The following is a 23905-nucleotide window of genomic DNA, read 5'->3' on the forward strand; positions in this document are numbered from 1 at the left end:
TACTTGTACTTTCATTACAGTGCTGGCATGGAACTCAAGTGCAGTTACTGCAGTGTGGTTTTAACCCTGTAAAGCTGGGAAGAGGGAACAAGCTGAGTGAGCTTACAGAGGTGTGAGGAAAAATGGAATTCTTCCATCTCTAGCTTTGCTTTGTCTGTACTTTTATATTGGTGTCTGTCAAAACTAAGCAATTTTGGGTTATATATTTGGTCTACAACATTTTTTTGTGTGTGTGTAGGAAAATGTTTTACTTATGAAGAGACCCCAAACTTGTATGTTATATACCTGAGTACATTAAATACTTCTCTGCCACACCACCACCACCACCACCAAAAAAGGTGAGATATAGACTGTCCTTGGAAAAAGGACCTGATGTTATCTCTGCAAGCTTTAGAGTCAATTTTAACACCTTTTTTTTCCCCTAAAAGTTCACTATTGAATAACTCCGTTCAAGAGTAATTTGTCTCCATAGCAAATGCCTCCAATTCATAAATTTAATGTGCTTTTGTTTAGGAAGTCCTTAGACTGGAATGACAGGTCAAAACAGTAATCTGAGGGTCCTATCTGAGGGGACCTTTCCATTCCCCAAAATTCAGTGAAGCGTGTCTAGGAACACTTGAAAAGGACAGGTAGTTGAATATTATTTCTTAAAGGTTCCTGACAATGTATAAGTGCTTCCAGATGTCATTTTTTTTTGAAATGGGATCCAGGTATGAAAGATACATAGAATCATAGAATGGCCTGGGTAGAAAAGGTCCTAAAAGATCATCTAGTTTCAACCCCCCTGCTCTGGGCAGGGTTGCCAACCCCTAGAGCAGTCTGCCCAGATCCGCATCCAGCCTGCCCTTGAAAGCCTCCAGGGATGGGGCATCCACAGCCTCTCTGGGCAACCTGTTCCAGTGCCTCTCCACCCTCTGAGTGAAAAACTTCCTCCTAACATCTAACCTAAATCTCCCCTGTCTTAGTTTAAAAGTACTCCCCTTGTTTTATCACCATCAGCACGTGGAAACAGGCATTCCCCCTCCTGTATATACTCTCCCTTCAAGCACTGGAAGGCTGCAGTGGGTTCTCCCTGGAGCCTTCTCTTCTTCAGGCAAAACAAGCCCAGTTCCCTCAACCTTTCTTCACAGGAGAGGTGCTCCAGCCCTCTGATCGTGTTAGTGGCCCTCCTCTGGACCTGTTCCAAGAGCTCCACATCCTTCTTGTGCTGGGGGCCCCAGGCCTGCATGCTGGGGTCTCACAAGAGCAGAGCAGAGGGGGACAACCACCTCTCTCTCTGCTGGCCACCCCTCTGTTGATGCAGTCCAGGACATAGTTGGCCTTCCGGGCTGCAAGTGCACACCGCTGGCTCATGTCCAGCTTCTTGTCCATCAGGACCCCCAAGTCATTCTCCACAGGACTGTTCACTCTCAGGTTCTTCTCCCAGTCTATATAAATACCTGGGATTGCCCCAGCCCAAGCACAACACCTTGCATTTGGCTGAGTTGAACATCATTAGGTTTTCATGGGCCCTCTTCTCCAGCCTGTCCCGGTCCCTCTGGATGGCATCCCTTCCCTCTTGTATCAACTGCACCGCTCAGCTTGGTGTCATCTGCAAACTTGCTGAGGGTGCACTCGATTCCGTTGTCTGTGTCATTGATAAAGATGTTGAAGAGCACCGACCCAAGACCGACCCCTGAGGGACACCACTTGTGACTGGCCTCCACCCAGATGTAGAACCGTCAACCACAACCCTTCGGCTGTGACCAGCCAACCAATTCTTTATCCACCTAACAGTCCATCTGTCACATCCATACCTCTCCAATTTAGAGAGAAGAACTTGGCTTTGCTCAAGTCCGGGTAGGTGATACCCATCGCCCTTCCTTTGTCCACCGATGCCGTCACTCCATCATAGAAGGCTACCAGATTGGTTAGGCAAGATCTGCCTTTGGGGAAGCAGTGCTGGCTGTCTCAGATCACCTCTTTATCTCGTGCATGCCTTAACATGTCTTCCAGGAGGATCTGCTCCATGATCTTCCCAGGCACAGAGGTGAGGCTCACCGGCCTGTAGTTCCCCAGGTCTTCCTTTCTCCCTTTCTTAAAAATGGGAGTAATAGTTCCCTTTTTCCAGTGTCCGGGGACTTCACCCAACAGCCATGATTTTTGGAGATGGAGAGCAGCTCGGCAACCACACCAGCCATCTCTCTCAGCACCCTGGGATGCATACCATCTGGCCCCATGGGCTTACACACATCCAGTTTCCTGAGGTGGTCCCAGACTTGTTCCACTGTCATGGTGAGAAGGAATCTGCTCCTCTCACCATCTCCTCGAGGTTCAGGGTCCCGACTGCCATAGGAAGCTTGACCACCAGTGAAGACTGAGGCAAAGCACTTACTGAGTACCTCAGCTTTTTCCATGTCTGAGGAAGCCAGTTCTCCCGTCTCATTTATCAGAGGGGTGACACTCTCCTTGGCCTGTCTTCTCCTGCCTATGTATCTCTAGAACCCCTTCTTGTTATTCTTCACACCCCTTGCCAAGTTCAGCTCCATCTGTGCCTTGGCTTTCTTGATCCTGTCTCTACACATCCGGACGACACCCCTGTATTCTGCCCAGGCTACACAACCCTGCTTCCACTTCCTGTACATTTCCCTCTTTTCCCTCGGTTTAAGCTGCAGGTCCTTGCTCAGCCATGCCGGTCTCCTGCCTTCTCTGCTCGATTCCTTCTGCTGGGGGATGGAGAGCTCTAGTGCTCTCAGAAGGGTGCCTTATTTTTGGCATAGCAGGGAAAATTTTAGATTCATCTCGGGTTGGAGGTGAAGCCTCTGCCATTCTGAGTTGCTTTCCTCTGGATTTCTTTCTGCTTTTGGAAGGACCTTTCTGACCCCATTTTCTGGGGGTGGGTTCTTAGTTCTTTTCTTCATCTGATATTTAAAATTAATGGAAGTTGGACGTTCAAAACATGGGAGAGACTGAACATTAAAAGTGGAGTGAGTTTGCAGTAAGGCTGGTTACATATTTGTCTCTAGTCTTGTTCTATCACATTGAAGGCTTTTTGTATTTTAAGTTTGAAACATTTGATGTTTATGACTGCGCATCTGGGGTTGAGGGGGAGCCCAGCACTCAGTATTTGTAAGGCTCTCAGTGTAGATGGGCTCTGGATAGATGATATAAAAGGACAGAGATCTGATATAAGGAGGTTTTCTGTCAGTTGAGTCATGCTTTATATTTTTAAAAGTATAAAAAAGTTTGAAGGGAGATGGGTATAGGATGAAGTTCTTTTTATGACAAGGAAACTGTTACTTCTACCCTCTTCAAGAAACCATGCATTGCAACTGATGTTCACAGAACTGTTAAGCTGCTGCTATGAGAAGAGGAAGAGCATGCTCCTCTTCTTACATTTGAGTTTTCTTTTTCTCTCACTGTGGCTCTGGTAACTCCGGAGCAGCTGTAACTCACTAGTGTTTGCTTGAGTCAGGTCCCTGCTGCTTTTGTCATCTAAAGCAAGTTGGTTCAGCACTAGTCACATATACCCATGTTCATAAGGGGAGAGAGAAATAGGGGGAGAGAACGGTTCTTAATTCAGATCTCAAGTAATCATTATGTAGGTTTTAATTCTTCATCAGTTACTGATCTTTGGATGGTCACATCTGTGATTTCTAGATAGATTACTTTCCCTTTCTTTCCCTCCACTGCTTTTTTCTTAGACTTGCCTCATGCTTTGACATATTAACATGATTATGGTACTTTATTTGGGAGTGCCAATCTGTGTCTTCAGAGTACTCATAGTTTGTTAAAACATTTACTTTCTAAGATCATTACAATTGTGTACAAATTATTTATCCATCTCATCTTGGAACGGCCCTGGTGACATTTTGAATTGGCTTTGGTGACATTTTGAAATAGTTTGGTTTTCAGTTCATGTTTATTTTTTTTTTCTAGAAAGTGTATTATCAGTACAAGACATGAGAGGTGTATCAACACATTTCTGATTCACACAATGTTCAACTGTCAGAACATTATATTAATTTGACATTCAGATTCAGTGGATGTTATCTGAATATCTTTCTAAACTAATTATCTTATCTAAGAACCCTAGTACAAAAGAGAAAAGCTAATCCAAAGAAAATAATACAGAGTCCTCTATAAATAAACAGAATCTATAAGCATTAGGGCTGTATTCCTGAGTATTCCCACTGCTTTATGTTATTATTTCTGACTAGTTTTTTTTGGTCATATCCTGCTCTGTATGATACATATTCTCAGCAAACATAGAGAGGTGCCTGCTTGTTTGTCACGCTGGTTCTATACTTAGATCAAACTTTTTTTTTTTTATTTTTTATGGCTACATAATGAACAAAACTTAAGAATTCCTCTGGGGTAAAAAATGAATGTCATTGCTGGCTTGATTATTAATTCAGAATAATTGCCTCATCTGATTCACTGTATACCCATGAGCGTTGCTGCTAGCACAAAAGAAGAGGCACTGTGAGGAGGGTGAGTGTGAGTCCTAGGACCACTTCTTACAAATGACGGTGCAAACACAACTCTTACGACTTTGCAACTGTAGTGTTGAGTGGAAAACAGAAGAAAGTATTTCATAACATAAATGCAGACCATTACCAAAAGGAATGGTTCTGTTTTTCCTGTACACGTTGTGTCCCTGTTGCTTCCTTTGCAGTTTAGCGTTTCATGGCTACTTTAGTGAGTTAAGTTAGCTAGATGTTTAAATACAAAAATAATCTATCTTTATTTCCTCTTTTCCCCCTCATTTTCCTCCACCCTTCAAATCTGTATCTCTACAATTTGGAGATCAAGATGTCATGTGGAACCACATCAGAGGCCTTACAGAAGTCCAGCAGAGTAGGGGAGAAAAACCCAAGAAGTTGATAAAGCAAATGGAAAACTGCTATGTTAGAATTTCTTTTAACTACCTTTCATACAGTTTCTTAAATGTCACTTTTTCCCATGCTGCCTTTTTGTATTTTGCATTTGTACTTCTCTACTAGTCAAGTAGTTTTCCTCCCTTTTACAGATGGAACTAAAAGTTAAAACATACTAAAATATACTAAATGCTTTTGATTTTTTTCCTTACAATTTAGACTATCTTGTTTTAAATGAGATCCCTTCAAGAAAGCTAAAGTTAATTTAACCATGCTGCAGAAAGCTAGGCAGTAGCAGCGACTGATGAAGCTTTTGTTATTAATCCAAATAATAGTGTCTAAAGTCCTGGTCTACCTCAGAAGTCATCTGAAATATTTTAAGCATCAGAAAACTGTAAGATGACACTGCCCATGGAAGAAGTAGAGGAAAGCCTTCCCTATTGTTATTGTTGTCTATGCACTGCCTCCTCCTTTTTTGTGGGTTCAGGTCAATTGGTAGATGTGGAAATACTTTCACAGGTGACGTGCAGAAGCATTTGTGGATTTGGAACCAGCAGCTGCAACAGCAAAAGAGCCGGGCTTTCTTTCGGTAGCTGTTTGAGCACAAAAAGTCATGAACGGTTCTCTGCAAATTTAGCAAGCCAACTCAACTCACTGACAGGATCAGACGAGCACCAGAAATACCAAGCAAAGGAGAGTGGAATGTATGGTCAGAATAGAGAGTAGTGAGACTGCTTGTTTTTGTTTCAGTGACTTGTCTCAGCTGTCTTGTACAACCTCACCCTAAATTTAAAATTTCACACTTCCAGTTGCTCAAAGTAGTTGTGTTGCTTGTCATCTCACCATGCCTTGTTAATTATGTTGATAACAGCAACTATGAAGCTGTGTAAACTGAAAACGTTTTTTTTTTTTCCTCCCATAAAATGAGTTGCCTGTTGATTACCATCACCAGGCCAAAAGAGAGATGATGGAAGCACATTGCTGGTAGTGTGGTAAAAGGCAATGTTGTCCCCATGTATGTCAGCGCTGGCTTACGTCAGATCATGAAACCCAAGTGTTTTTTTTTTTACATGCAAAAACAACAACAAAAAAAGGCATTTGCAGTGCAGTTGCTAGGTAGGCATTTGTAAGGGCATATAGTGAGTGAGGGCTGGATATCTAAATCCAGTTTATGAGCCTGATCTTTTTAATAAGGAGAATCACTTTCTTCATTATGAGCTTTGAAGGGAAATCTGATAGACAAAGACAATCTAATGATAGTTTGTGAAGTGGCTATATTGCATGTGTGTATGTTCACACATTCATATACTTGTATAAGAATAGGGAAAGCTTTTTACACTATTCAAGTTAAAATGCACTCACCGAGTCATTAACTTGAGCTGTGAGAGACTTGCCTCCAGTGTAATTAAAATAATTAAAAACTTTGATCAAAACTCATTTTTTAATTTCAATATATTCAAAATGATCTCATCATAAATATATATTTTTTGAGTTTTGGTATGGAAAATACTTAAATTCTTCTAACTTTGTTCAGGAACAAATTAGAAACAGAATTTAACTTTTCAAGGTATTTGAAATAATACTGTTGTTTGTTTAATGATTGAATCTTTTGATTCTTCTTTGCATTTTTGTTTTTTATATATTTTTTTTACAACACTCTATTTAAAAATCCATCTTAACAGTTATATCACTAAAGCATCCATATATGGGAATCTGGCTAAAATGTGTGTTTCTATCTTTACTTGTTCAAACGCCTTTTGAGTGTTTTCTGGAAATGTATCTCTTTTGTTGTTGATGGAAAGTTTTTCTTAAATATGTGAATGTTTACATAATATAATAGTTATAGCTGAGGCTTTAACATGATTTTAGTATAGTTTCCATGTTTGTATTCCTACCATACAATACATTTTCAGAGCAAGATGGTGGTCTAGAATGAATTTATGTTTATAATATACCTTTTTACAGTACATATCTTTATATTTGGGTCCATTCACTTCATATTTATGCATGACTCCAAAGAAGTGCTTGTGGTTTGGGATTATAAGCAGTGTATTGTTACTAGAAATGTAGTTCAGAAATACAGATCTAGCCATAACCAGTTTACTTAGTATTAATGAGGTATACATTCAGGCATCTGGCCTGTTTCTCCCTCATATTGAAAAGATTGCTGTATCCAGACTGGCCACAATCGCTTTGAGTGTCATTCTCCTTCCCAAGTTTTTCAACATTTTCAACAGCACAAGCATTTCTAAGAATGATTTTGTGTTCTTTCTTGGGAAGGTAGGAGATAGTCTGAGTCAAGGAAGGGGCGTGAAATAAAACTGGTTCAATTTAGGTTCCTGCTTTATTTCTGTTTGGAGCTATAGTTGTGCTCTTAGCTGCTATCTTCAGGTTAAGGACTAGTTTAAATAAAATTGCATTTAAAGTGCTATACTTCACTAAGCATTACCCATTTTGTGGACTTCTATCCTGCTTGTAGTCATTTTATAAGATTGATATGTAAGGTTAAGTCAACAGATTAAAGCAAGCTTTTGATGTACACAATGGTGTTTTGTTAATGCTCTTGTTAATTATGTCTAAATACTACCACTCTCTTGGCAGAATTTGTGTTCAAAGTATGCGGAGTTTTATGAATTTTAGAGATACAGTTATGTGTTTGTTGTTTTTTTTTTTTGAGGTTGGTGAGTAAATATGTATTTCGTTATTGCCAGTAATCTACTTTTAGAGATAAAGTTTGGGGTACTTCCTTTTTGAATTTTTATATAGCAATTACGATGAAACACATTTAACTATCTTCAACTAAACTGTAAGTAATTATTAAACACTTCAGAATTTTAACACAAATATTATGCAGTGTCTTGTGGCTGACAGATATCGGGAGGATGAATGAACCAGAAATAGCAATGCACTGTTTTGAGAACAAGAGTGAGTCAAGGCTTGTAGGAAAATTCCGTGATTCTTGTTACAACAACCGATTAATTGGGAAAAACAGGTAGCAGAAAGCAATGTCCTCATATTTTGAGGAACAGTTTGTGTGCTGGAAGGCTAGCCTGTTTTTCCCAGCTGGGTAAGTTGAAATCATAATAGCCTGCTTGCTGAATGTCTGTTCATTTGGGAAACATTAGCAAATCTGTGGATGTCTGGATGAATAAACCGGTATAGTGAAGTTGAGAGAGCCTGGAGACTTTCAGGTTAGCATACAGATCTCTGAGGATTTTTCCTCAGTGTAATTTTTTGGGAAGTTCTCAGTCCATGTTAGCTCCCGTTGGGAATGTGATGGAGCTGGTCTATGTTTCATTTTTTGGAAAATGTAATTCAAACTTTTTTTTTTTTTTTTTTTTGGAATGTTGCATGCACAATGACCATGTATTATTCCAGTTGTATGCTACTACTGTTAAAAATGTATTCTACATACTGGATCCATCTGAATACTGAAACAGTTCTTTTCTGCTTCTTTTTTGAATTATGGTTTTGATTATGGAAACCTCTTTACTGTATTTTTTTTTTTACATACATAGAAGTAAATGTATTTTTTTGCTGAGAAAGTTCTTTTCTCTTATGCCATTGTCCTTTGGGTTTCTTCAGGCCATAGCTTCTGACATTTCCAGCTACTTCAGTCTTTTTATCTGTGATAGTATATCAGTTAATACTGATGATTTAAATTGCATAAAAATAGAAGCTTGATACCAGTAAGTTGATTTACTGGAAGTCTATCCAGTTCTCCTTGTGCTTGTGCATTGAATACTTTATGCACTTAGCTTTTAAAGAATTTAACCAAGCTATGGTCTCTACAGTCATGGTGTACTTGAAGACCTGAATTTGGGTGCTGGGTACTTCATGGTCTTGGTGAGTCAGTTTGCTTTTTTTTTTTTTTTTTGACTGTTTTCCAAAACAATGATTTGGAATGAAAATACTTAAAACCAACTTATTTGATATTACTGTGATTTATATTTTGTATAAAATACTGAATGTTTGCCATAATGAGAGGCATAAAACCTTTAATTATTTCTTATGTCCTTAGCAAATCTTAGAGGTTTTAGACCTATCCCTTAACCATATTCTTTCTGTGAACATACGCATCGTTTCAGCTGAAAATACAGCTGTTCATAACATGAGATAACGTGAGATGTTGCTTTGCATTAGCTATTAACCTGTTGATGAACTGATTCTTGTAGAATTTGGAAGGGATTTGTGTAGCATGCAAAACTAAATTGAGTTTCAGAAATGACTAGTAATTTAAAATGCTGCTTGGGTGCGAGTTAAAATGTTCAGAAGCTGCACACTGTTACTTGAAATCTTGATCCTTCATAGCCATTCATCAATGTGAAGGTGCTGCTTAGAGTTTCTAAAGCACAAGAAGAAAGTAGGTTAACCTAAATGGATAGGTGAACACTGACGCTTATGGATTGTAATAGGCATGAGGCTGCAGTTCAGGAATTTATGTACTCTGTCTGTGGATGTGATTGACTTGCAGAAGTGTGTTTGACTTGCAAGCTTTACAGGATATCATTAATGTGTTTATGCACTTAGCTTGTCCCAGTTGCGTAGTGAGATTCATTGTGAAACCTCTTCACTGAGGCTTAAGGTCAAGCATTTGGCCTTCTGTTTTTGCTGTAGGGTGGGAACAAGCACATAGACAGCTTAGGAGTCTTAGTTGACAGGCAGCAACTTGTTAAGTCACAGTAACTCAGTTTTGTTTGCATGTCTATTTTGAGGCATTTCATTTGGAATGTGTGCCACCTAAATGATAACTCTTAAAAATGAGGTTTTATAATTGAGAAATGTAACTGAATTGAATTTTCATGAAAGAAGTTGGTGTAGTGGGTTTATGTGGCAGGGGTCATAGCGGTGGCTTCTGTGAGAAGAATACAGAAGCTGCCCCATGTTAGATAAGGGGCCTGCTGCTGGCCAGAGCCGAACCAATAAGTGATGCTGTTTGCGCCTCTGTGAGAGCACTTTTAAGAAAGGAAAAAAAAAAAAACTGCTGGGAACAGCAGCTGGGAGAGAGAGAGGAGTGAGGAACAGCCCTGCAGACACCAAGGTCAGTGACGGAGAGGGAGAGGGGTGCTCCAGGCACTGGAGCAGAAGTCCTCTGCGGCCTGTAGAAAGGCCCCTGGTGGAGCAGGCTGTCCCCCTGCAGCCCATGGGTCCCACATGGAGCAGATCTCCACGCTGCAGCCCCCCCATGGGTGGAGGAGCCCCCGGTGGAGCAGGTGGAGGTGGCCTGGAGGAGGCTGCGGCCTGTGGAGGACCCCCACCGGAGCAGATTCCCGGCCGGAGCTGCAGCCTGTGGAGAGGAGACCACGCAGGAGCAGGGGGTCTGGGGGAAGCTGTTGCCTGTGGGGGACCTGTGCTGGAGCAGTTTGCTCCTGGGGGATGGACCCCATGGGACGGAGCCATGTTGGAGCAGTGCTTGAAGAGCTGCTGCCTGTGGGCAGCCCCTGCAGGCTCAGTTCGGGAAGGATGGCATCCTGTGGGAGGGACCCCACGGGGAGCAGGGGCAGAGAGCCACCGTGAAGGAGTGGCGGAGACGAAGTGCCATAGACTGACCACAAACCCCATTGCCCTGTTCCCCCACACCCCTCGGGGGGAGGAAGTGGAAGAGGGCGGATGGGGGGAAGGCTTTTTTGTTTTGTTTCCTCTGTTTATCACTTCTCTAGCTTGCTAGTAATAGGCAATAAATCTTACTATCTCCCTACTCTGAGTCTGTTTTGCCAATCACAATAATTGTCAAGCTATCTCCCCGTCTTTATCTCAACCCTTGAGTCCTTTGTGTCGTATTTTCTCCCCTTTTCCCTTTGAGGAGGGGCAGTGAGAGAGCAGCCGTGGTGGAACTCAGCTGCCCACCCGAGTAAAACCACCACAGTTGTCATAGACAGGAAGACATAAGCTACTAAAAAAGTCTGCATGTGTGAATGAGGACTGAGGAATTCCAGAGTTATTTTTAATTTTTATTTTTTAAAGTATGTGCATCCACCCTAAAATTCTACTAAATCAGCCTGTAGAGAGGAAACTGTTGTCCTCCAGATAAGTGCTGTGCAAATAGGCTGCACTGTATTAGATGTTACTGTCTCAAGGACTTTATTAGGCTACAGATACATGTCTCCTGACTTCACTGGTAGCAGCAGCAGAAGTTTCTGCCTCTTTCTTCCATCTTCGCTGGAGTTTAATGTTGCATCTGTTTTCTGTGGACTTCAGAGATTCATGTGATGGCTTCTAATCTGTTTGGATCACAGTAAAACTCTTCAGTAGAGACCAGGTGCTTTATACTTCAAGCTCACCTGTTACTCTTTGAGAGTGACAAGCAGCAGGACCAGTTGGGCCAGCTGATGAGGAATCATGTACTTACCTGCTCAGTTATCATGAGTTGCTTTGAGCTGTATTTGAGAGAAACTTGAGGCTTTCTGGCTTTATCTGAAGGACATAGCGTAACCTGGTTAAGTTCATTCCCAGGTGATTACAATTCTTACTGCAAGAACTCCTTTTGCACTTTGGTCTGAACACAGTGATATTTGCAGTATAATGTTAAGGGTCTGTCATATGTAGTTTTGGAAACATCTCACAGAGGAAGACCAAGGAAAGCTGGTAGTGAGTGGAAGAAAAGGTCTTGTTCAAGCACAGATTTTACATTTGTTGTTATAGTATGATATTCCATCTCAGGAGTCCTCTGTCTCATAGGGCCAAAGAATACCCAAAATGTTTTACGATAACTTGAGAAATTGTCTTCCAAGCAGTGTAAAATGGATGTTGGTGAAGTTAGTGATATCTGAGAGTCAGTGAAATCTCCCTTTCCTTGCTGTTGTTATTGGTACTTCAAAGGACTCTACAGCTGTCTGTGTTTTCTATGTCTGCAATGTCATGGGCATCCATTGAGAAAGCCAATGAATGGACCAAGCTGTTATTTGTTGAGGTACTTGCACATGGTCTGAACATCTGCCTTCTGCTTGTTTGTGAATTTGGTTCATTGTCTGCAGGCGACTATGAATGTAACTCACTACTACTCCGCTGGGACTGGAATGGTGCTATTACTACAAAGGACAGAGAGCTCATCTCCATTTAAAAAAAAAAAAAAAAAAAAATAAAAAAGAAAAGATTAATCCCACTGTAGCCTATCTTTAAAAAAAAACAAAAAACAAAAAAAACCACTAACTTTCTCCATCTTTGTGTACAAGAATTAGTTCTTTGGAAAATAAATTAATTGTATGCACTGATATTTTCTGTGTTACAAGTTTCAGTGTATCATAGTGAATAAATATTATTTTATCAGCCACTCAGCAATAATGGCCATTAGCTGCTGGATCTCGGATGGAATGCTGAATACAAGCTTGTTTTTCAAAATGGCAGAATCTGGCTCCTTTTTACTGTAATAAAGCTGCTTCTGTTTGCAGCACTGTGTTGCTGGGAGACTGCAGCTAATTTTTGTGGCGCATGTCAGTAGTGGTGACTCAAATTATACATTTCATTGAGTAGCTCTTCTCTTTGTTTGTAAACTGTCTTCTATTAAGGGAGAGAAAAAAGTGTTCTGGAGAAAAGAGAAAATGTTTGAATTGGGAACAAAAGCTCAGATTATTCTGTTGATAACATCACTGTACATCCAATGTCACTCCAGGGGGAGTGGTGACCTGACTGAATTTGAACCAGTCTGATAGTCAAGTTTAATCCAGGTATTCAGGAGAATATCCTATCAGGCATATGCATCACTTCTGTTTGCTTTTTCAAACTCAGTTGTGCAGAATTTCAGCACGTGGTATGACTGTAAAGAAGAATAACAAAACAGACTCTGAGATGATGTGAATTAGTAAACTGTGTAGTTTAGGCTCACAGCAGAGATGTACAGTGGCAATCTTTGAGGTCTGTAGAAAATATAGTCCTTTCTAAAATGGGTTGTTGCACAGCTTGCACGTGGATCAGGACATGCATGCAATTGCAGTGGCAAAAAGGGGGTGTAGTTGGATGTAAACCTAAATGTATTTGCTACATGTGCGAAATGGAATCTGAATGACAAGTTAAAATCTTCTGCTTGCCAAATCAGTACTCTTTTTCTGACTAAAGGAGATCATAGTCTATTTACTGATGTTCACATTCTGCTCAGACTTCTATCAGTCTTTTGTTTTTATTCTTGCTTGAGATGCTTCTATAAAATGGTTGTGTGTGCATCTGAAGCCTGCTTGTTTAAACACGCAAGTCATGTCAGCTGCAATGCGGCAGTGCTTGGTGCTAATGAGGTGAGCAGCCAGAGCACCCGTCTGCTTATGTTCTCTCATCTCTGTACAATTATGGCAATGGGTACTGAAAAAAAAGGATTTGTATTGGATATGGCTTTGTTTTGGCCTTTCCAGAGTATGGTTCTATGCTCTCCTGAGGGCTGGACAGCATATTTCTACTTCTGTTTGGGGAGTTAGGTGGTTACTTCATTATATTTAATGCAAGCTTTAAAATACAGCCTGGCTGGGAGAAGAAAACCAAATAGGAAGTACAGAGAGGAATTCTCACCCCCAACACACACATTAATTCAAATGCACCTTTAAATGAAAATTAAATGAAAATATATTGCCTGACAATATGTGTGTCTACAGATTGAGTAGATGCAAGTTTGTATTTGTAAAGTAACATCTTTGGAATAGAACTAAACAGATAATTAATATGGGCTAGATCTGAAGGAGCAGGCCTTTCGTAGGCACAGAAATGCAGATGAACTGTGATTTCTCAGCTCACTTTTTCTTTTTAACCCTTAAGGTGCTGACAGCAGTGTCAACTGTGTATTTTACATTGTAGTCGGATGGTTTTAGTTTGAACATAAGGCAAATAAAGTGAATATTGAATACGTCTTGTCTGTTCTCGTTTTCAGCTGCCAGACTGTCTGCATCAAGCTTGATGCCTTCCCAACTGATCCTATCATATTTCCATTCCTGCAACTTTTCTTCCCATGTTTCTTTTTCAGAGACATTGTCTGTAAAACTATAGATCATGACTAAGGGATATGTTGGTCATGGTGACAAAGCTGGCTTTCCTTCTGATTCCTGTCTTAATGCCACAGGGTGCTGCCCTGTTAGCTGATAAAATTATTTCTGAGTATTATTATATATCAGATTGTTGATATGGGTCATGTTAAAAATACTGCTATTTTTTAAGGGTCATATCTAGCCTCAGTTACTTTGGCAATTGTTGTGCAACGTGGTGCCAAAATCAGAGGGATCGATACAACTGGGACTGGGAAAGTTATAAACTGTGTCATGTAGGCAATAAATGTTTGTGAGAGGCAGAGACTTCCTGAGGTATTGTTACTGCCCATGTCAATGTAGTGTGCAGCTAACGCGCATAGAAAGGATGACATGTCTACCTAGAAAGTCTTTAATCTTGGGAAGAAGCCCAAGATTATGTGCCCTCATACAACGTTCTTTGCCTAGTCGTAGTTTTAAGTAGGCTAAAAGTAATATATATGAAACATCACAACTGAAAAGATGCGTTTTAGGAAGAGTTGTGCTGTTCTAATGCTCATCATTGAAATCTGATGTAATTAGATACAGGGCAGTATTTCTTTGCGTGTTTACATCTTCCTGAAAACCTTGTAGTTGATTGGAATGTTCTTATTTTCCTTCTTTAGGTCTCCGGGTGAACGGTGAGCTTATTACTGCTTACCCACAGGTGGTGGTTGTGCGTGTACCAACACCTTGGGTCCAAAGTGACAGTGATATCACAGTCCTTCGCCACCTAGAGAAGATGGGTTGTCGATTGATGAATCGTCCCCAAGCCATCCTCAACTGTGTCAATAAGTTCTGGACCTTTCAAGAACTTGCTGGTCATGGTGTACCCCTGCCAGACACCTTTTCATATGGTAAGGCTTTGGGATCAAAAGGATAGCATAGCTGCCTACAATAATCTGTGCAAGTAGTGTGAGGCTAGTTCCACAGATAAGTGTTCAGTAACCAGAAGAAGAAAAAAAGTTGTGAAACTCAAGCTTCTGGTTTTGGCTATATTGATTTCCTGTGATGCTTTATGAAAAATATATTAATTATACCTCAACTTCCCAAGCATCTAACTTTGGTTGTTACTACTAAAACATTTTGAACTCTTTTCCAATTGCCCAAAACAACAGACAGGAACTCAAGGAACTAAATGTCACAAGATATTGTCAGAATCTACACTTCAGTAACATCTGAAAATAGATAAAAATTCTATATAACTAAAAATATCTGCAAATATATTAGTTATTATAAAAGGACAGAAACAGCACAGGCTCTTGTGTTCAACTATTAACAGTTCTTTGGTGTTTGCTTTCCCTCCAGAATTCCCTCCATCAGTTAATTACTGATATTCCTTGTTCCTGCCTCTGGAATCTATGGCTTCTGACAGAGCGCTAAATTAGAAGAACCATTTGACTGAGCTACCCCAATACTTTTTCTGATTTTACTTATAATATATTAAAGAATGGAAGATGCCTCTTAGCTTTATTTTCCTTCTTGGGAAACACCAGTGCTTTCCTTTCCTTTGTGCAGTTACACTGACAGACTTCTGCAATGGGAACTTGACAAAAACATCAGTCAAATATTTTCATCAATTAGCGTGAAAATACATTTGAGAAGGACATCCTTTCTTTGTAGAGGCTGTTGCTCAAGATCTTTGAGAATGGAATGAATTTTTAATTTTTGTTGGGAAAGGGAAACCACAAATTATGGGGTAGTTGGAGAACATCTCTGTTTCTTTGTAACTCCATGATATTTCTTTTAATGCCTCTCTCTAGAATTTGACAGAAGCATAGCCTTCCTTTTTTACACAAGTATCAAATTGTTAGTAAGGTCTGGCTTTGCCAGCAGCATGTGCTGAACTGCATGTTGTTCCGTGACATGCATTAAAACCTGTGTTAGGATAGTGATGGTTACTTCTGGCTTTCTGACCAATGTCTTGGCTTGACTTCTGCATTTTACTGCACATGCCTTTAGAGGAGTCTCATCCCTTTGTCTGCTGACTTTTATCGTATTTCTTGTACTATGGTCAGCCTTCTGTGAATCAAACAAATAAAATTAAAACATCAACCATTGCCAATGGTCATTAAAAGCTGCCCCCTACTATTCTTACAGATGCAATAAAAGAAAAAGGTTTAAATAGTACTTCAAGAAATAGGGAGGATGAGATAAAGGAGACTTACGCCTTGGGAAAGGGGGAGGTAGAGTTCCAAGATACGGGTTGTTGCTGCTGTCTGGATTATGCCTTGTCTTTGTATTCCATGCTGTTTTCCTTGTTAGTAGTTTGGATGGAACTGTTCCTGGTGTTATGTCCATTGTATTTTCCTGCAAGACATTTGAAAAAGCAGGAGCTTTTAAGGTAATAGGGCTAAACTGGAACAAGATGGTAGAATTGGGGCATTCAGATTCCAAACACTGGGCTGAGCCTTTTGGGGTTGTGATCAATTGCCCTTTGTCAATTTATTTCTTTCATTCCAAATGATATAGGAATAAGTATTGCACAAGTTACAAATGTGACAAAGTCTGACAGTACTCTATGACCAAGTTCTTCTTAATTGTTAATTTTTTCCTCATTATCTAAGTTGGAAGGGTGGGAGGAATGCATGGCAATTACAACCCCAATTTGGCCACATCAGGCTGGTGGCACATAATATTGTTGGTTTTCTTTTGCCAGGTGGTCATGAGAATTTTGCCAAAATGATTGATGAGGCGGAAGTGCTGGAGTTCCCTATGGTGGTGAAGAACACGCGGGGTCACCGAGGTGGGTGTGAGGTCAGAGGTGAGGGCAAGGAATATTGTTAGCAGCACTCTTTAAGATTTTGTCTTGTCAACGGGTAATAGTTAAGGAGGTCTTCTGTTAGGTGTTGAACTTTTTTTGCAGTACTTCTAAATTCTCGTACCCTCAAACTTCTCAATATTGAGAGGGCTGCACACTGGAAAGCAGTTTTAATAGAACATAGTCTTGGAATAGCAGGGCGGCTAGGGGTTCAAAAGAATGGTGCATTGGTGACTTGTGAGGAAAGCTTTGAACTGGATTAGTGGAAGGTCTGGCCTTAGGGATGCAGAGAGAAGCCTACATGGATTTTAGGGATGGTTCTAAATAGGCATGAGAAATAAAGTGTTAGTTCATTGAATCTTAATTTGACTTTTCTTTCTAATTGAGTTTGTCAGTAATTAGGATTCTGGTTTAAATACAATCTCATATACTGTTTGCCAAATGGGATTGATTCCTCCCCTCCCCCCAAAAAACTCTGACTGCTAGTGATAGTGCAGAAGGTTCAGATGAAATTTTTCTGTCATTGTTTTTTGTTTGTTTGTTTGTTTTTTAGGTGTTGAAATAAAAAGTGTTGAACTATATTGCTTTAGTTTAATGGTAGATAGTGATCTACTAAAGGAAACCAAGTTCAAAATTATTTACACAGGAGGTCACTGTTTTTAAAACCAATTTAATAAATACTAGCAGTAAAAAGAGTCTGAAACGGATGTTTCACCACATAAGCCAGGAGTTACCATAAACAAACTGAAACATTTAGAAAAAGCCACTTCTTCCTTCTCATTGTCCCTGTCTTTGTTCCCACACTGTACTGCTCTGGTGCATCTCTTCTGCTGACATGAGTGTTTCTGTAACCGGATAGTAGAAGGATTCAGGAACAGATCTTAGCTAAATCTAGACTGGTTATGTTTACTTGGATGAATTCCTTGCTTGAATTATCATTTACTTTCACAATTTCCTGTATTGATGTAATGGAAGAGTGAGAGCAAAAGGCTGGGGCAGAGGAAGATTTTGGCAGTCATACCTGTTTATGTGGTCTTAAAGTGCTTGCAGAGCTATTAAGCAAAGTTGGGGCTTGTCTCTGTAGTAAGCTCAGTTTGACAAACGTGGATTTACTGAGACACTGGACTTGACTTGATTTTACCTCTTGTTAAGATCTAGAAGTAATTATAGAGTTTGCAGCTATTGACTTTCTTTTCCATTTTTAGCCAGAATTCATGTCCTGGGCTGCATTAGGCAAAGTATTGCCAGCAGGTCGAGGGAGGTGTCTCTTCCCCTCTACTCAGCCCTGGTCAGGCCACACCTGGAGTGATGGTTCCAGTGCTGGGCTACCCAATTCAAGAGCAACATGGAGCTACTGAAGAGTCCAGTGAATGGCCACAAAGATGATTAAGAGACTGGAGTATCTCTTCCGTGAGGGAACACTGGGAGAGCTGGGACTGTTCAGCCTAGAGAAAAGGCTCAGGGGAATCATATTGATGTGATTAAATACCTGAAGGGAGTGTGCAAAGAGGATGGAGACAAGCTCTTTTCAATGGAACCCAGTGCCAGGACAAGAGGCCATGGGAACAAATGGAAACACAAGAAGTTCCCTCTAAACATCAGAAAACACTTAACTGTTAGGGTGACTGAGAACACTGGCACAGGTTGCCCAGAGAGGTTGTGGAGATGCTCAAATGTTGTGTGGGCGCTGTGCTGCACATCCTGCTCTAGGTGCACCTGCTTGAGTAAGGGATTGGACTGGATGACCTCCAGAGGTTCTTAAAACATCCATTGATTCTGTGCTTCTGTTTACAAGTTTTTTTGTAGAGCACTTTAAATTCCATGAGTTTTAATGCAAATTTATCACAGTGCATGCCCTTTCACATTAAGAGAGTTGGGGAAACCTTTTCAAATTAATTAAAGAGCAGCCATTTGCAAATGGTGTTTAGAAAATGAGGCAAACATGGTCATAGATGCTGCTTGATGAATAAAAGTCATGTTCTTCTAAGTCCGTTTTCTGCACAGTTAATGCTGCTTCTGCAAATGTGCCAATATTATTTTTGCCAAGATGTCATGGTGCAGCATAATTACCAAGAATTAAGTAGTTCCCCTCCAAGGAGTCATTCTTCCTGTTCAGTTTTAGGAGTACAGGAGGATTATTAAGTGCCTGTAGGAGATTTAGAGGTGGGTATGGGGGAGATCATCTGGAGGAATTTGTTTTTTTTTGTGTCATGATTTTAAGTACACATTCTGCTGCTGTTTGTTATGAGAGATTCTATGTTCCTCAAGCAATATTTTGTGTTAGACAGAACCTTAAACCCTGAGGAAGCAGAGGCTGTCCCAGGTGGTCTTTGGAGCACTTGCTGGAATGGAATTCGTAGCACGTTGTCTCTCCTATTCTGCTGCATTTCTGTTCCTTTAATTAAGATAGGCAGTTCATCAATTGTTTTTTGAATTCTGTTAACATTTCAGCATTGTTAACACTGCAGCATAAATGAGTGACAATTCTGCCACAAAAAATCAGTGCAGCCTTATTGCAAAATTTAAATCTAATATAACACAAATGAGTCTTAAAGTGGGAGAGGAGTTGAGAGAAGTGGCTGAAGATGGAAACAGATACATTCTTGTGAGACTAAAAAGAGATGGAAATGGTAGAATCTTTCAGGAATGCTTTTCATTAGTATTAGTAAAATTGGAAGAGAAGAGAAAAGTCTTTGGTGTGCTTTAGAAATGAAGGGGAATGAAATGACAAAAATCCTTAGGATGTTTACTTGCAAAAAAGCCAGTGATTTTAAATTCTAAACAGTTTCTTCAAAACTGCAGTACATACCATTCACTTTTATGTTTTATGGAATATTTTGCTAAATTGATTTCATATACTTTGGAGTCTAGTGTTTTGTTCTGAACTTAGTTACTGTACTGCACAGCCTCATTCTGGAGTTGTGAGTTCTTAGAAGTACTGGGAAGAGCAGCTGTCAGCAACTTCCCAAGAGTTAAATAGCTTTGCAGTGGTGTACTAATGATGTAAGAGTTCCTAACAGCCTATTATTTAAGAGTTTCATGCAAATAGTTTCTGTGCATCAAACTTAAAGTCTGTGAATCTAGTCTTTTTAGATGAATAGCTCCATGCTATTAGTTATTTACTGCTCTTCTTGTGTGTTTTTTTCTTTTCTTTCTTCTCTCATTAGGACTTGTACCAGAACGATTTGAAATTACAAAACTGCCTCCTTTATCTAAAGCAAAGGTGTTTTTTTTTTTTTTTTTAAATAATTTTATTTTAATACTGTTCTCATGGCTCCTCAACTCTTTCAGTACTTGAACACTTAGAAGCACTGAAGCAGTGGAACACTGATGTCCACAGAAGAATTTGTAAATGGATATAAACTACAGATGGGGCACATGAGACTGACCAGCATACTGGTCAGAGGTTTTACTTTTCTATGTTGAATCACTGATGCAGCTCAAATTGGTAGTTTCTTCTAATCCTACAATGTTCTTTTTCGTCACACAGGCAAAGCTGTGTTCCTGGCACGAGACAAGCACCATTTGGCAGACCTGAGCCATTTGATCCGTCACGATGCCCCTTACTTATTTCAAAAATACGTTAAAGAGTCCCATGGCAAGGATGTACGTGTCATCGTAGTAGGAGGCCGTGTGGTGGGCACCATGCTCCGTTGCTCAACAGATGGGAGAATGCAGAGTAACTGCTCACTTGGTAGGAAAAGCTTTATTCGTAGTTTTGATCAAAATACTTGAATCCAGTGGAAAAATGGCATACCCAACTAAAATAAGCTGCAGGTTTTATTTTCTATTAATTGTGTTCACTGTTGGTTGTTTACAGAGAAAACGTGAGAGTGAGGAGTAAGTGAGATGTGCATTGCACAAACCCATAATCAGAGACTATTTCTGCCTGAAGTTTTAGGTGGATAGGACAGGTGAAAGGGAGTGGAAAGTTCTAGGAACACAAACAGAGCAAATGATGCGATAGTGGCAACATCATGCTAATGCCACATTATCATTCAGTACATCCTTTTAAAAGGAACAGAAAAAGAAGGAAGACAGAAAAAGAGAGTGAGCGTGGTAGAGGAGACATCCAGTTGGCAAGAGGGTAGAGTGTTAAGAGAGAAAACTGTTGAAGGCAATCAACAGTTGGATTACATATGCAGCTGCTGTGCTGCCTTACGTGTCAGTCTCCTCCATGCAACGTTTTTTCATCTGTGAGGGAGAGGAAATTTAGTGCTAGTATCCTTACAACTGAGTTCCTGCTTCACTTTGTATGTAGGATAGGAGAGGATTCTTAGGGTGGAAGAAGGAAGTAGGATAGAGGCTGCCTGGCTGGTTATTTACCTGAAATTACTGAAACTGAAGTTGACCTGACCAGGGATTGGATAAAATGTGTTTATGTGCAGTACAGTTTTAGTAACAGTTTAGTAACAGTACAGTTTTAGTTACTGCTTTCTTGATGCTTAGGAAATGTAACCTGGAAGATTTTTCTGCTAAATGTTTTTATTTTTTCTTTTATATTTTTAAATTTAAGAGTTAAGGTAAATTAAGGATGAAGTCTGTTTCATTTAATACTTAGATTATGGACTGTGTACTGGACCAGCTGAGGTGCAGACACAAATTTCCTAGAATTCTTTCTTTAGAGACAGTAAGCTATGAAGCAAGCTGAGAGGGACAGAAGTAAATAATAATATCTTAAACCTCTTCTCCCTTGATTATGTCTGTCAGACCTGTAGTCTCCTGTGCAATATTTGTTTTAATTTTGCTGGAAGATTTCTTCATATAAACTTATAAACACGTATAGCAAACCTCTACTGTAAAGGAAGAAACAAGGGCATGCATAGAAAGCCTCTGCCTTAGAAGAAGAAACAAAGGTGATGTGTTTTGTCATCCTTTTAATATCCCAAGATTGTAAAAATGTTATCTTTGTTGACTAAAAAGTCAGTAGTTACCTTTTTTTTAAACAAGTCATCATTTTGAACTGCCTTTGGCAGGACAGAATCTTTCAAAACCCTGCTGTGACTTCAAGTTCATTTGTAGTCACTGTGGAAGGGAAGTCACTTTGTGAATCATCATCAACACTATGCCTGCAGGATTGCTTTGGAGCTTCACAACCAAAGTGCACCAGCCAGTCAAGAATCATGTTGGTCACCTGTGACCAGATAGATCAGAGACAGCAAGTTTTTTTTTTCCCACTTCTTGCAGGTGGTGTAGGGATGATGTGCTCACTGAGTGAACAAGGCAAGCAACTGGCAGTCCAAGTATCAAACATCCTGGGGATGGACGTGTGTGGCATTGACCTGCTGATGAAGGACGACGGTTCATTCTACGTCTGCGAGGCCAATGCAAATGTAGGTTTCATTGCCTTTGACAAGGCTTGTAATCTAGATGTAGCTGGTATCATAGCGGACTATGCCGCTTCTCTTTTAACCCCCGGTCGCTTGACGCGGCGCATGTCCTTGCTCTCTGTGGTGTCCACGGCAAGCGAGACTAGCGAGCCAGAGCTGGGCCCTCCAGCTAGTGCCGCTGTCGACAATATGAGTGCTAGCTCCAGCTCTGTCGACAGCGACCCTGAGACCACGGAGAGAGAGTTGCTCACCAAGCTCCCGGGGGCTCTATTCAACATGAACCAGCTATTAGCCAATGAGATCAAACTTCTTGTGGAGTGATGCCACGTGTAAATAGATGACCAACAGAACTCTCTCTTGTAAAAATTTCCTTTAAACCAACTTGCAATGCTGTTTATCAGAGAAGCTCAGAGAAATGAGGAAAGGGGAGTCAATCAAGAGAGCAGGATTAAAAGACATGCGTTCTGTGACTGCTGCCCCTATGTTTTTGCAGAACATAATGTTGTGTTCATTCTTCAGCATCAGTTTTCTAATGAAGATGCTCAATTCACAACCTAAATGGGAGTTTTATTTGGATGCTGCTTTGGTCCCCAGACATATTGCAGTGCACATGTGTTCACAGGAAAGCATTGAAGCATGATTCACAGGAAGATTTTCAGAAAGCTCTGGCAGCTCTCTAGAAACTTCCGAGAATTAATGCAGCAGTTAAGTCTCTTCTACCTCCGTAAGGCTTGATCCTGTAAATTGCTCAGTGCCTTTAGGTCTCAATGAGAGTTGAAGGTGTTAAATGCCAGGTATTTCAATGGTCCTGGACACCTACTGTTCCCTCTCTTGTAGGTGGGAGCCGTAGGTTCAGCATACTTTTAAAGTCATCCCTTTCTGACCTTGCAGGATATGGCCCTTCAAATGATGAGGCAGAGAGAAGTGTCGTTTGACTTAATGTGAGCTTTCTGTATAAGTCTCTAATGTGTGCCGTCTTGGTATTAATTGGCAGCTTTGTGTCCATATTTCTTTATAAAGCTTTTGAAGGAGAATTTCTAGAACTCGCATTTTTCTCATTTCAACTCCAGATTTTGGAAGGTATGCAGGGGAATTTCTCATTATATTTGTGGCAGAAGTGTCACGTTTTAACTATTTTTGCATGATTGGAGGAGATAAACAGCACTGTAATGTTTGGTATAAAAAATAATGTTTAATCCAATGTGAAAAAGAATTACACTAGTTTAAAACAAACGTGCATTGACTTGTATTTGTTAGTGTTTTAGTCTTTCTGAGAGAGATCTGCAATGTTAATGTTCTTTTTTTTTTTAATACATACTAGTCCAACACTCCCTTCTCTATGCCTGCATCTTTAACAGTGGCCAAAGTGAAAACACTGCAGAATATTTGCTAAGAAAACACTGAGTTAAAGCCTGTACAGTTTTTTTGGGGGGGAAGGGTGATATTTTTTGTTCTTTGGGGGGGAGAAATGTGGTAAGTGTGGAGGAGTGAAAAGTTGGTTAAAAGCAATTAGAATTCTAGAGGTACTTTAGAATAAAGCTGCAGTTCATACAATACTTGCAAGGTTTACTTTTTCCCCATTGAAAATACTTAAAAGCTGATGTTGTCAGAAATCCAAAGATCATAACTGGGGAGAAATACTAAATTCTTAGTTTTGGGAAACATGCAGCAAATTAAATTTAAAAAAAGAAAAAAGGAAAAAAAAAAAAAAAGAGAGCTCAGCCAGAATTAAAAAAAAAATAATAAAAAAATATATAACCTAGGTCCATATACAATTAACAAATTAATCCTGGACCCTTATGTGTATGTGGTGTGAGTGCACACACTTGTGTGTTTGTATATGCACATTTGCTTTGCTTCATTTCCTTTTGGGTTTTGGCTGTTTAGATCCTATACTTTTTCTAGGCTGCCTGATTTTTCTTAGTCCTTCTGGCTGTGCATTTTCTCATTACCCTTGAGCTGTTTTGGAAAACAGAT

The 23905-nt window shown here is 40.1% G+C and overlaps 1 protein-coding gene across 1 annotated transcript in view; it reads left to right on the forward strand.

Moving 5' to 3' along the window:
• Window positions 1-22249, forward strand: part of RIMKLB (ribosomal modification protein rimK like family member B) — a gene marked incomplete at both ends in the record, with an annotated part of 40136 nt that extends 17887 nt beyond the window's left edge. The window contains 4 exons of the mRNA XM_084305845.1: window positions 14464-14694; window positions 16497-16583; window positions 20089-20292; window positions 21786-22249. Coding sequence (XP_084161971.1) covers window positions 14464-14694; window positions 16497-16583; window positions 20089-20292; window positions 21786-22249 — 986 coding nt within the window. The remainder of the gene's footprint in view (window positions 1-14463; window positions 14695-16496; window positions 16584-20088; window positions 20293-21785) is intronic.
• Window positions 22250-23905: the final 1656 nt, after the last annotated feature.

Source organism: Netta rufina, assembly GCF_964035555.1.
Source record: "Netta rufina genome assembly, chromosome: 1".
Taxonomy (NCBI): Eukaryota; Metazoa; Chordata; class Aves; order Anseriformes; family Anatidae; genus Netta; species Netta rufina.